The 12,776-nt window shown below is 41.1% G+C and overlaps 1 protein-coding gene across 1 annotated transcript in view; it reads right to left on the bottom strand.

Moving 5' to 3' along the window:
- DBX2 (developing brain homeobox 2) overlaps positions 1-7,766 on the bottom strand; it is a 133,153-nt gene extending 125,387 nt beyond the window's left edge. Inside the window, exon 1 of the mRNA XM_025882745.2 lies at positions 7,042-7,766. Coding sequence (XP_025738530.2) covers positions 7,042-7,603 — 562 coding nt within the window. The 5' untranslated portion in view covers positions 7,604-7,766. The remainder of the gene's footprint in view (positions 1-7,041) is intronic.
- Positions 7,767-12,776: the final 5,010 nt, after the last annotated feature.

Genomic DNA, 12,776 nt, shown 5'->3' with positions numbered 1-12,776 from the left:
ATTGAAATGCCACTAAAACCAGCTCAGAAAACTATATTTTTAAATTTACCCAATTTGCCATTTTTGCTTTGGAGGAATTGTTGGCAAACTTTTACTACAGAAAACACTTTAGGCTTTGCAGGCCATAGGTCTCTGTTGCAACTATTCAATTTGTAATGCAAAAGCACCTATAGAAAATACGTAAACAAACAGGAGTGCCTCTTTTCCTGCCTTAAATAGGACTATCTTTTGGTTTCAGATCCAATATAACTATAGAATTCATACAATATACCTAAACTCAAAACAGCCCTAGGATAGTCTCTTTAAGAAATATCCTAGCAGTCATGGTCTTTATTCTCTTCTAATGTACAAAAATCTTCCCAAAGAATAACGTAACTCCTTCACATATTTTAATTTTTTTCTTTTTGAAAGTAAAGAGAGCATGCATGTGCATGTAAGAGTGAGGTGGGATGGGCAGAGGGAGAGAGAAACTCCCAAGCAGGCTCCACACCCAGCACAGAGCCTGATGCAAGGCTCTCTCTCACATCCCTGAGATCATGACCTGAACCAAAATCAAGAGTCAGACACTTAACAGATGGAGCCACCCAAGCGCCCCCACATACTTTAATTTTAAAAGTTGTCAGAGATTTAACATTTTAAAGAACAAGAAATTTTGAGTCCTCTCAAGAGGACTGGTAAAAATGTATATATCGTATATTCTATTTCTGACAGCCACTTTGAATTAATAAAAGTAAGGTTGTTATGGCAAAGTGCCTAAACGTGAAAGAAAAGTGAAAAACCTAGCTCATCTTCAGAATAATGATAAACAAGAAGGGAATCAAGTATTCAGTAATATAGAAAAAGACGTGAATTTTTTTTCTTTCCTTTTCCCAGATGCTTTGGTTCTAAAACAAAAGTCTAAAAACTTTAGAGGCTTTTTGATCTTTGACTTCAGAGAGAATTTTAGTGCCTTCAGTTTACTGTTCACATAACTCACAAAAATGTGCCCCTGAAATATTCCCAACTAATAGCCGGTTGACAAAATGAATAATGCTATTAAAAGTGGGATCAGTTATGGTAACTTTATATAAAGTGATGAATCACTCAGCATTGCCAAATCAAGTACTGACTGGAGGCTAAAAAGAATAAAAGGGAGAGATTTCATTAGAAGTGGAAACATTACTGAAAGTAAAATAAAATATTTTGGAATAAAATATACAAGGGTCTGGTAAGCATATTATACATTAAGGCAAAAATCCAATTTCTTACTAAGAAAGTATAAAATAGAAAAGCATGATCTAATGAAGTCTTAAATAAGGATTCTAACAAGCATTCCTAGATAAAAATCATATTGTTTCTTTTTCCAATTTGCCTTTTTATTCCTGACAGACTCCAGGAGTATTTGAAAGAAAACTTATACTTACTTAACTGGCTTAGAAACTGTGTACCTTCACTATGAAAAAAAAAAAAAAATCACTGTAATTAGGAAAAAATTTTATTTAGAGCCTCTGTTAATCCAAGATTAAGTAGACAAACGCTGTATTAAGAGCTACAAATCAAGTCGCCTTGAAAGATATAATAAGGGGCGCCTGAGTGGCTCAGTCAGTTGAGCGTCTACCTTTGGCTCAGATCACAATCCCAGGGTCCTGGGATAGAGTCCCGCATCTGGCTCCCTGCTCAGTGGGGAGCCTGCTTCTACCTCTCTCGCTCCCCCTGCTTGTGCAGGTGCTCTCTCTCTCTATCAAATAAATAAATAAAATATTTAAAAAAATATGTAATATAATAAAAAAATACTTTAAAGTGATAAACAATATCAACAACAGAAATAGGGTGGTGGAAAACAGAGTAAGTGAGGTGTAAATGAAATATTTCACCACCACCCTCCACACACCTAAGGACACATTTGTTTAAATATGTTAAAGATAAGAACTTTCACTTCTGTAAAAACTTTCATAGTAAAGCATCTCGAAGTATTTTATGAACACATCTATTACCTGTGTTGCTTCCCTTACTTTCATGTTGCTCCCATTTCTATCATTGTTCAGCAGCATACCTAAACATAAAGTGATTTCTCACAGCAAAGGAGACTTTTTTTTCTGGTAGGCACAAGAGCAGGAGGAAGGAGGCACACTCAAAGAGGGATACCATGGAGTCTAATTCACAGCTTCAGTTCCAATATCTGAGGCCCATTTATGGCAAATAAATGTGGATAAAATCACTGTCAACAATCCTTTCAAATTGCCCACAACATATGGCATCCTTTGGCTTCCTGCATGTAACCCTGAACTCTCTGAATGCTATGTTTACCTATGCATAAATGTGTATGCAATTTTCTGGGCATTCAAACCATTGTGCCTCTTAAAATATCCCTCAAATCTCTTAAGTCAATAGGAGTTCAGGGGAAAGTTCTAAAATGTTCCTACTTGCCTGCTGGATTTACTCCTGTTTTATTATTAAACCTCAATAGCTTCAATACATGTTAACAGATTGAGATTCCTTGTTGTTAAAGTGAAGTAGAGAAGGTAGAGAAGCATCTGTAAGGGTTGGTAGTGGGATAGGTGCTAAAGTCAGAGGCGAATTAAATGCACATAAATTGCTACCCCATTATAGCTCCAAATCAGGTGTTATTCTGTAAAGAGGGTGGCTTACTGAATCACTATTAGTAGGGAAGGGACTGTCTATTAGTCATTTCTCCATGAATCTGAAGGAGTTCATTAACTTGGGGAACATAGTTTGTTCAGAGCTGATTCTAACTATGTAAAGTTATTAATATGTCAATATAAATCCAAAGACATGTTAAGAAGGTACAAAAAATATGCACATGCAGTAAGAATATGGTTCAGTATTATCTAAAAATTCCACCAAAGGATGGCTGAGGTAATGGCCTGAGCAAGGAACTACTGGAATGGGGTCCAATCCTCCTCTGGATTCTCCATTCTCCGTCCTGGCTCTGGGTCAGCATCACCAACATTCAAGATGCTGTGATTTTAATTTGCCAGAACAAATCTAAAGCACAATGGTAGCAAAATTAAGTGACAAACTTTGGCTCAATAAATTAAATCACAAAGTCTTCAAGTTGGACTAGACAAAACTAAGTGCAATTAATTTAAGACAGAGTCATGGATTAACAGGTAAATAGTAACTGGAATTGGGAGGTAGACAAGAAAACTAAAATGCACATTAAGTATTAATGGTAAGAAGCAATCTTAACAAGGGGCCAGAAAAATGACATGGATCTGGTTCCTTTCCTATAGAATACAGTACAACTTACTTGATAAAATCATTTTTAAAAAGATTAAAAAAAAAAAAAAAGGATTCATCTACCAGAAGAAACATTTGCTTTCTAATCCTCTTAAGGAGTAGATTTAATAATAAATAAATTACATTCTGGAAATTATCTTTACGTCAAACATTTTTTTAAATGTTTAAAATGACAAATGTCATTAAAAGGGAAGGCTATTTCCACTTATTTTTTAATAAAACTGGTGACATAACCAAGAGAAATTAAATTTTTCAGCTTTTTACACTTCAAGGCTCCCTTTTATATACAAAAACATGAATATTTTAATCTAGCATAATATTCACCAAATAATGACATTAATAAACTTTTGGGGAAGGATCTCTGATGATTCTAATTTACTTGCAAAACTTCCTGGTTTCCCCTAATAAACTAAAACAGATCCAAAGATTCAACCCTGGAGGTGAACTATTTACTACCTTCTATTGCACTAAATGTGCCCGTCTTGAGCCTTGAGGAATGCCCTTTGATTTTTAAAGTTTTTACACTACTCTATATAAACCACTTGACGACATATAGCTACAGTGTTTTCTTCCTACTTCAAATACCCAAAGACTTGCCACTTTTCAAGGATGAAGCACTGAGAGCTATCCTCTCATTTATTACCTGTAAATCCAACTTACTGCTTAACTATCACCACCTTGCAGAGACCCACAGCAAGATGAACGGGAAGGCCAATTTCTTTCCTTCTGGGCTCAGATACAAAATCACAATTGATTTATTATTGTGATACATGTAATTGGTTATTACTAGTTTCTGATATTCAACAAAAAACTAATATAAGGAATACGAAAATATGGGGCGATTTTTTCTCTTTCACAAGTCCACAGCAGTTTTCACTGTTACTTCTGACAAAAAAAAAAGAAATTAGCAAGTGAAGTAAATCACTGTAGAAAAAAACTGGCCTACTAGAAAGATTGAGGCAGGGGCGCTTGGGTGGCTCCGTCGTTACGCATCTACCTTCAGCTCAGGTCATGATCCCAGGATCCTGGGATGGAGCCCGCATCAAGCCCGCATCGGGCTCCTTGCTCAATGGGAAGCCTGCTTCTACCTCTCCTACTCCCCCTGCTTGTGTTCCCTCTCTCGCTGTCTCTGTCAAAAAAATAAATACAATCTTAAAAAAAAAAAAGATTAAAGCAGCTAACAATTATGAAAATGCTTGGTAAGCCATAGAGCAGTATGAACATGGAATATAAGCTCCACAGGGGCAGAGACAGTCATCTGTTTTGTGCACTGACTATCCCACTGGCCTGGACAGAGCCTGACACATGGGAGATAGTCGGTAAGCATTTGCTGCATGAATGAAATATGTGGTACAATTAAAAATGGGTAACAAAGATAATGAAGCTGAAATTGCATGCAGTGGCATAAGTCCCCTAGTTAAATGGTTCTGTATTTCACCAAGGCACCAATAAAAAGAACTCTGGGGTTTTTTCATTCGACATTTGGAATGGTACACTCAACGAGTTAAGGTTGAAAAAGAAAGCAAGTAGTCAATATGCTGAAATGATTAAAAATCACATTTTGTGATCCACTCCAAAGTAAATGTCTAAAGGATCAGAAGCGGTTGTTTGCTCACGTTTCAGAAATATAAAGAAATACTGTTATCTTTCCAAAAACAGTAGCTCTTCTATCTCCTCTATATTCTCTACAGAACATCAATCACTATATCATCAGTCAGCTAATTTTCAGGTGATGGTAACCTTGCCAGTACTCATTATAACTTCATAATTCTACACAGTAGAAAAGAATTCCCACAACATTTGGTAGGACAAAAATCTGTTACTTAAATAAAACTAGGGCAATGTTCAGAAAACTACGTTCTGTGTCAAATTACAAAGATAAATGAATGTAAATCCTGGTTCTAAGCAGCATATTTGTAGGAACAAATATAGAGTTTTAACTTTCTTAAGCTACTTCTCTAGATTCAAAAATTAAATGCACTTCTTTTTAAATAAAAGGTTATTTGTTCAAATGAAAATTAACCGAGGAGAATATATCTTCAGTGAGGACGGAATAAAATATTGGGAAAATATATGCTTACGCCAGATTAGTATACTTAAAAGAGAAATATAAATTCTTGTTCCAAAAAAACATTTTTGCATTTTGACACTTTAATAAGTGTACAAGAATGAATATATCCTTGAAAATTTTTTAAAAATGTAGTTAGGAGTACCTTTACACAATAATTGCAATATTTTTAATGAAACAGATACACAAAATTCTTTTTCAGTTATTGAATTATCTGCATTTGATTTGTATTTGGTTTATTTAAGTTTAATCTGTAAAATCTACAACGGTGAAAATTAAGTAACTTTCAATGGTTGAGTAACCAATCATGATCAGGAGCAATTTAAAAATCCTTAAAAATAACTTCTATGAACACAATGCCAAACCACTAAGTTAGACAAATCACCACTCTTCGAAAATGTTATTTTTCACGACACATTATTTACTAACTCTTATCTAGGTGAACCTGCTTTATACGTTTCTAATTTTCCAAATACTTCGGAAATAACAGAGCGGCCCAAATTTCCAAGGAACATAAGCCCTGCCTTTATCTGTGTTTGTTCCTTTCCCAAGGCTTCCTAGAGTTTAGGTTTTCCACCATGAGAATGAGACCGGTGCTCATATAATTATATTTGTTCCATTTTGTTAGTAACCATTTCAAACTGAAAGACCAAGACAGGTTCTAAACATGTTAAATTCTATAAAGCCATTAGCAATAAATTTGATCCGGCAGTTTGCTGGGACAATGGAATCTGCTGAAAAAGCGTCTATTAGTCATTCTGGACAAACCCATCGGGATTAAAAGAATGAGTTAAGATCGTCTAAGGACGCAGCAAAAAAAAAAAAAAAAAAAAAATTAATCCAACTGGATCTCAGCTTCTGAGCGTTTAAGAGACTCTTCCTTTTTTCACTGCCCATTTCGGCTGCCTCTCCATATGCTTTAGCTAATATCTGACTAAACCGTCCGCATCCTCTTCCCAATCACACCACTTAGGTTTTATCCGAAAATGAAAACAAACCAAAATTGCCTTTCTTTGGGTAAGTAAATTCCCATTTATTGGTGAATTTCCTATTTCAGGTGCCAATTCAGCTGTTCCGGCTCAGCACAAAGAGAAAGTCGGTCTTGATTTCCTTGCGCCTTAGTGATCCAAAATGTTAAGAATGAAGAAAGCCAAAAGTTTGCGCAACTCTCCTTCCAAAGATCTTTGCCAGCGTTCTTGAACTGCCCCGGCCATCGCAACAGTTTGAAAAGGAAAAGCCCCCAAAGCGAGCCTCGCGAACTTCTGCTGGCCAAGACCTTCCCAGGGAGCTGGTGTCGCGCGGCCTCCAGGACAGGAGCCGGCGGGCAGAAACGCTCACCTTGGGAAACCCCGTGAAACTGCTCCAGCGAGCCCAGAGATCTTGGGACCGGGGCTGCCCTTTCCCGCTAACCCAATGGGGTGCATTCAGGGTTTTTCCGGAAAGGCCTGAAAAATCAAGGTAGCCCTACCACTTGTTGAAAGGAGACCGAGAGGAAGCTGGTGGTATGGGGTGGGGGAAGGGAGGTGTCACAGTTAGTGGTGGTACCCTCTTTACCCCCGAAGTGGCATCTCCACTAAAGCTCGAGACGCTCTAGGAAGGTCCCAGGCCAGAGCTGATTCCTGCTGGCTGGGAACGGCGCTCCCTCCGCGCAGGGCGCACCGCCGAGGGCCCAGATTCCGGCCCCGCGGGGCAGGAGGCGCCGGGCGCGGCTAGGGAGAGAAGAGCTAGCTCACCTGGGGCGGAAGGCTGGAAGGTACAGTCCCGGTCCGCCGCAGCCCGGCCCGGCAGCCTGGCGCCGTCCGCCGAGGGGCTGAGCACTTGAAAAGCCCAACGCGTGCCGTAAGGCGCGCCGCCGGGGCTGACTTGTTCCGCCGCAGGGCACAGCTTGAGGGGAACGGGGCTGGCCGGCAGGGGCCGGACCTGCACGCCCGCGGCAGTGGCGGCGGCGGCGGCGGCGGCTGCGACTAGAGTCGACGCCGGGCCGTGGTGCGCGGGTGGCTGCAGCCCGTGCGGCGGGGCGCCCCCAGCCCGCAGCAAGTTCTCGATCAGGAAACTCTTGCCCAGGTTGCCAAAGCCCGGCGCTGTGGGGAAGTTGAGGAGCGCGGAGGACGCTACCACGTCCCAGTACGCGCCGGCGTGGGCCGCCACGGCGCTGGGGAGCATAGTGTGGCGCCAGCGGGCCGCCTGCGCGCCCGCCGCTAGCTCCGCGCCCCGCACCAGGTCCGCGCCGCCGCCTCCGGTCGCAGCCTCCCGCAGAACTGGAGCGTGCTGAACCCGGGAAGGAGGAGAGGGCATCGAGGACGCCGCCAGGCTTGGAACGATATTATTTATTTGGGTTGGGCGGTTTTTTTTAAAGGATGGGAGGAGTGAGTGTGGGAGGGGGAAGCTGTGCGTGTCCCTGGCCCGCGGCGTAGGCTCTGGGGGCTCCGGAGGAGTCCCTCCCGCTCCCTATGCAGATCCGGACTTTTTTTTTTTTTTTCTTCTTCTAGAAGGCTGGAAGGTGTGTCTAGCCCATCCATTCATGTCACCCGGCCCACAGTGATAGACGCAGCCAACAATAAGGGCGGCCCCGAGACTCTGAGCTTTCGCAAAGGGAGGGGACGCGTAGCGGGAGGAGGTGGGCGTGGAGGCAACGTGAACCGGGCGCGCTCGCCCCCTCCCAGCGGCGGGGACCCTCGCTCTGGAGCCCACGCAGCCCCCGGGGCGCGAGAGCGCGCCACCACGGATGAGGCGTGCCCGGAGGGCAGGCGGCACTCGCTTCCAGAGAGCGATCGGTGTACCACCTGTTGTCGACCCCTGGCTCTCCAGTCTTCATGTCACTTTTTCGGGAACGAAGGGGCATCCAAGGGAAAAGAGTAGTAGTCACTAGTGTCTTGAAGGGCTCTGGTCATCAGAGAAAGTCACAAGTGTTACTGAGACATCGTGGTCCTACAGATGAAAAGTTTTTTAAAGAGTGGGTTGCATATGAGGTGCGCCCCCACCCCCGCCTTGTTAAGGCAAAGGAAATGAGTTTTTTCTTGAAGACTTTTTAAGAAATTTCGTAGTTTCTAGTAATTTGTTTCTAGTTACTTTTTAATAAGATTTGATTTAGGAATGACTCCAGAAGAGATGTTCTAATAAATTCTGATCTAGAGAAAGGGATCTTAGTTGAAGTTGGTTAAATGGTTGGGTCCAAAACCCAGGAAGAAAAGCCACCACCAAATTTTCCTAACCAAACCTGGCCGGGTCTTCCTCCACAGAGACCAGGATGAGAATAAGTTTCCAATTTATTAACAGCCTGTTAAAGACTGGACAGGCAAAAAAAAAGTGTGTGTGTGTAGTTAAAAGTTCCTTTAACCACAAGGCAATTTAAAGCTCCTCGTTTTTAGAAAGCGTGTCAATGGAGTTTTAAAACTGTGACTTCTCGGTCAATTAACAATTCCCAGTGCTATTCTCCTGTGCAAATTTAGATGAATTTATTTAAAATAAATTTTTTAAAGGATGTCTGAAAGGTTTAGGGTTGCATGTATAGTTTTCCTCTTTATCCTAATAGTAATATGGTTCCTAGCTTCAATTTTCTTAAAAGCTGGCAAGGGTTGCCAGGCTGGTGAGATAAACTTCCTTTAAACATTCACCTGGTTGATTTGTGTTTCATTTACACTAGGTATGTCAGAAGCTTTCTAGAAATCCACTTGCTCTATCTGCTGCTAAATGGAAGGGAAATTATTTGCAAGGCTGGTGTATGTTACTAATATTCACTTTGGATTTAGGCAACAAATCTTTACTGAGCATTTCATATTTATTGAGCATTTGTGGTGGTCCTGGGACTATATAGAAAAAGAAAGGTCTGGCCCTTGCTTTGTAGAAGTTCAAAGATTAGTGAGGGAGAAAATTAAGTAATATCTGAGAAAGGGACTGTAATTTGGAAGGAAAAGTGTGAGAAAACCTCCAGAGTAAGATTCCCCTAAACTGAGTCTTAAAAGGTGAACAGTGGTCAGGGGTGGGATGTGGAGTAGTAACCTTTGAGATTAGCAAGGAAAAGAGAGATTACATCATCCCTGCCAGTTCTATATCATAGCCACCATTTATTCAGTGTTTACATTTGGCCAAATATAGACTAAACAATTTGTACATATTAACTAGTTTAACTTCATAATAATATTATAAGGTTGGTACTATTATTGGCCCAGTGTTACTGATGGGGCACAGAAAACTTAAGTAACTTTCCTAAAACTACACAACTACCAGAGTGATGAAGCTAAGATACAATCTAAGCTGGTTGATTCCAAAGCCTTAGAACTTTTAAGTTCAGCTGTCAGTCTCTTCACAAATCTACTTGCCATGCTAAATGGTGTCATCTGGCCATGCAAGGGAGGCTAAGAGACAAGTATTCTTTTGTTCTGTAGTGCAAGGTGTCAATGAAGACTTGAGTCAAGAATAACTGTTGTCAGTCAACTTGCCACAGCCAAATAAGAGGCAATTAGAGAAATCCAGACACAAAGTGATGTGGAATTTAACAAAATTAATGGCAAGAAAATGGAATGGAGGGGATAAATATTACAGTGGGTTGAATCTATAGGACTGGATGATGCAGTTCTCAACTGGGGGTGAGCCCCTCCCTACTCAAGAGTCATTTGGCAATGTCTGGAGATATTGTTGGTTGCCACGACTTGATGAAAGGATGGGGCAGTTAGCCACTGTCATCTAGTAGCTAGAAGCCACAGATGCTGCTCAACACCCTATAATGAACAGGACAGCTTCCCCAACAAAGAATTATCCAGCCTGAGATGTCAATAGTGTGGTGTTTGAGAAACCTTGGTTATAGAGGATAAGAGAGAATGTAGGATCACTTCCAGTTTTCTGGTCTAATGACTGAGCAGATGCCCACTTAATCAGGATGGGTACTTATAGGATGAAGAGCTGATTTTACATGGAGGTATGACCAGAAAGACGGAGGCAGATGTTCTGGTTGTTTGCAAAAACTTCCAGGGAGAATACTGTAGTGAGAAGAGAAAGGAGCCTAAAGACAAATGCTGGGGAATACCAGTATTAAGGGAATGACTAGAAGAGAGGGGAGCCTTGAAGAAGACTGAAAACAAGCTGTCAAGATTTGAAGACTGAAACCAGAAGAGAGAATGGAGCCATGGACGTCAAAGGAGAGAAAGTTCAAAAAGGAGGAATGGCAGACTTCGGTAAAGAACTGCTATACCCTCAGCAGTTTCTCTTCCCAATGGGACAGCTACCGTGCATTTCCCAGCCTGCCCTTCAGGCTATGTATGGCGAGTGCAATAAAAGGAAAAGTGATCTGTTTCTCCTCCAGTTCTGTCCCCTAACAATCCGCACAGTCCTTTGTTCATCAGCTGCCAGATGCAGAGGTCCAGGGGATGAAGAAGCCCTCAGGGCATGGTGGAACCACAAGATGAAAGCAGCCTATGTTCCCGAATCACCACATGGAAGACACACAAAAGTGAGTATTTACTTAAATAGATCATGACATGAGCAAAAAATAAACATTTATTGGGTAATGCCATTAAGATTTAGGAGTTCCAGCAGCATATCCTCACCTACCTTAATTAATATACTGACTCTGCAAATGCCTCAGATTTAAAAAAAAATTAATTTGATCCTTAGTGACTTGGGCAAGAACCTTTCCGTTGGGAGCAAAGGAAGTAGACACCAGTTTGTGTGTGATTGAAGATGCATAGAAGGTAAGAAAGGTAAGAAAGGGAAGTAGAAGTTGCAGAACAATAGGGGAAAGGTAAAGGGAGTTATAGGGTCAAAAAAAAAAAAAAAGAAAAGAAATGGAAATATTTCTAAGGTGAGAGAGAAGGGGCTGGAGGTAAAAGTGTGTTTGAAAGAGCCGTGATAAGCCCAGCACAGGCTGTATGGGCTCTTTACCTTTTGGTAAGGAAGTGTTCCGGGTCCAAGGCCTATTCTTATGCAGCCAAGTAATCATGAAAGACCACATGCAGGAGACTGCCTTTCCCAACAGTTATCTTTATCTTCAGTTAATATTAGAGGGTGTTTTAGATAGCACCATAGACATTATAAGTTATTTTTCACCTGATAAATAAGTGGTATATAGATTCAGGGAAAGCATTCCCACCTTTACTTAAAAGCCTTTACCTTCCAGAATGGAGCCCAAGGCTTAATTCTGACCCAGCCCTGTGTCCAGTCACTGACTTAGGGAACTCATTTCCTAAACCCAGCTATAATCTTAGCAGCATCCTGAGACCAGAAAACTGTCACATTTCCTCAAGTGAATCTTTCATACAGGATGTGAACTTGAGAGGCCTGAGAGATGGACATCATTGAGCTTATAAACGTATTATAGGACTGGTTCTGTATATGCTTGCACATAAATGTTTAAATGTGTCATAGGATTCAGTCTGACATTTGCCTTCACACCTGGCTGTGGGACTATGGAGATGGCTCTAAATCTCTTAATTTGCTTAATTAGCTATTTGAAACTTCTTGTATTTATGAAAATGAACCTAATCATGGAGAAAGCCTAGTAGGCTCAGGCCATTTTCATCCCTTAAAGAATCCCTTTGGTCTATGCTGAGATCTGATCCAAAAAAAAGAGCATCATTGCAAAATCAAATGCCTTCAGGGTCAGATGGCTGACACCTATGGGTTAGCCTAGAGAGCGAGATAGTTACTAAATAGTGTGTGGGGCCGGGGTGGGGGGGGGGGGGTTGTTGCTCAGAGGCTGCCAAGCAAAGTCTATGCTTAGACCTGTTTGTAACTAGTCTGGAGAAGTAGTCTTGGGCCAGATTGTGCTTTGTATGCAGCACTCAGGATTTTGGACTTTGTCCTTAAAGCAATCAGATGTGCACCAGAAAAAAAAATTGTAACCGTATGTAGTGATGGATATTAACTGAAACTTATTGTGGTAATCATTTTGCTATACATATCAAATCATTATGTTGTACACCTAAAACTACAGTGTTATATGTCAGTTATATCTCAATTTTAAAAAAGCAATGAGATGTGATTTCATATCTGCATTTTAAAGGATCACTCCTATGGTATGGAGACTGTGCTAGGATCTGGAGAGTTGATGACTGGACACCATTCAAGTAATCCAGAGAAGAGATCCTAGAACTTTGGGCTGGGTTTGTGGCAGTAACCATGGGGGAGAAACAGGAGAATCTGAGAGCTATCTAGAAGATATCTGTGAATTTAGAGTCTGAGGAAGTCTTTTCTCTCCTAAGGAACCAATGTACTTGGTTTTATCAGACTGTGGGAACTATAGAGCCCATTGTGTTTCCCCGATGTTTTGAATGCCAACAAGTTGAGCTCATTTTAGAGTTTAATTGAAGTAACTCTCTTAGCCCGCGTTTCTCTCCTCTCCAGCCTCAGTGCACTCTAGATCTTTTATGTTTATTGGCTGACTCTGTTATATGTGTATCCATTTAGTGCACATCCTCCAACCCTATAAGTAATAAGCAAATACAACAAACAAGTAAATCTTTTTTTTATTTTA

Source organism: Callorhinus ursinus, unplaced genomic scaffold (assembly GCF_003265705.2).
Source record: "Callorhinus ursinus isolate GAN/ISIS: 27379988/994484 unplaced genomic scaffold, GSC_fseal_2.0 scaffold44, whole genome shotgun sequence".
Lineage (NCBI taxonomy): Eukaryota > Metazoa > Chordata > Mammalia > Carnivora > Otariidae > Callorhinus > Callorhinus ursinus.
Note: the sequence above shows the minus strand (reverse complement) of the source record. Positions and strands in the feature narration are given on the sequence as shown.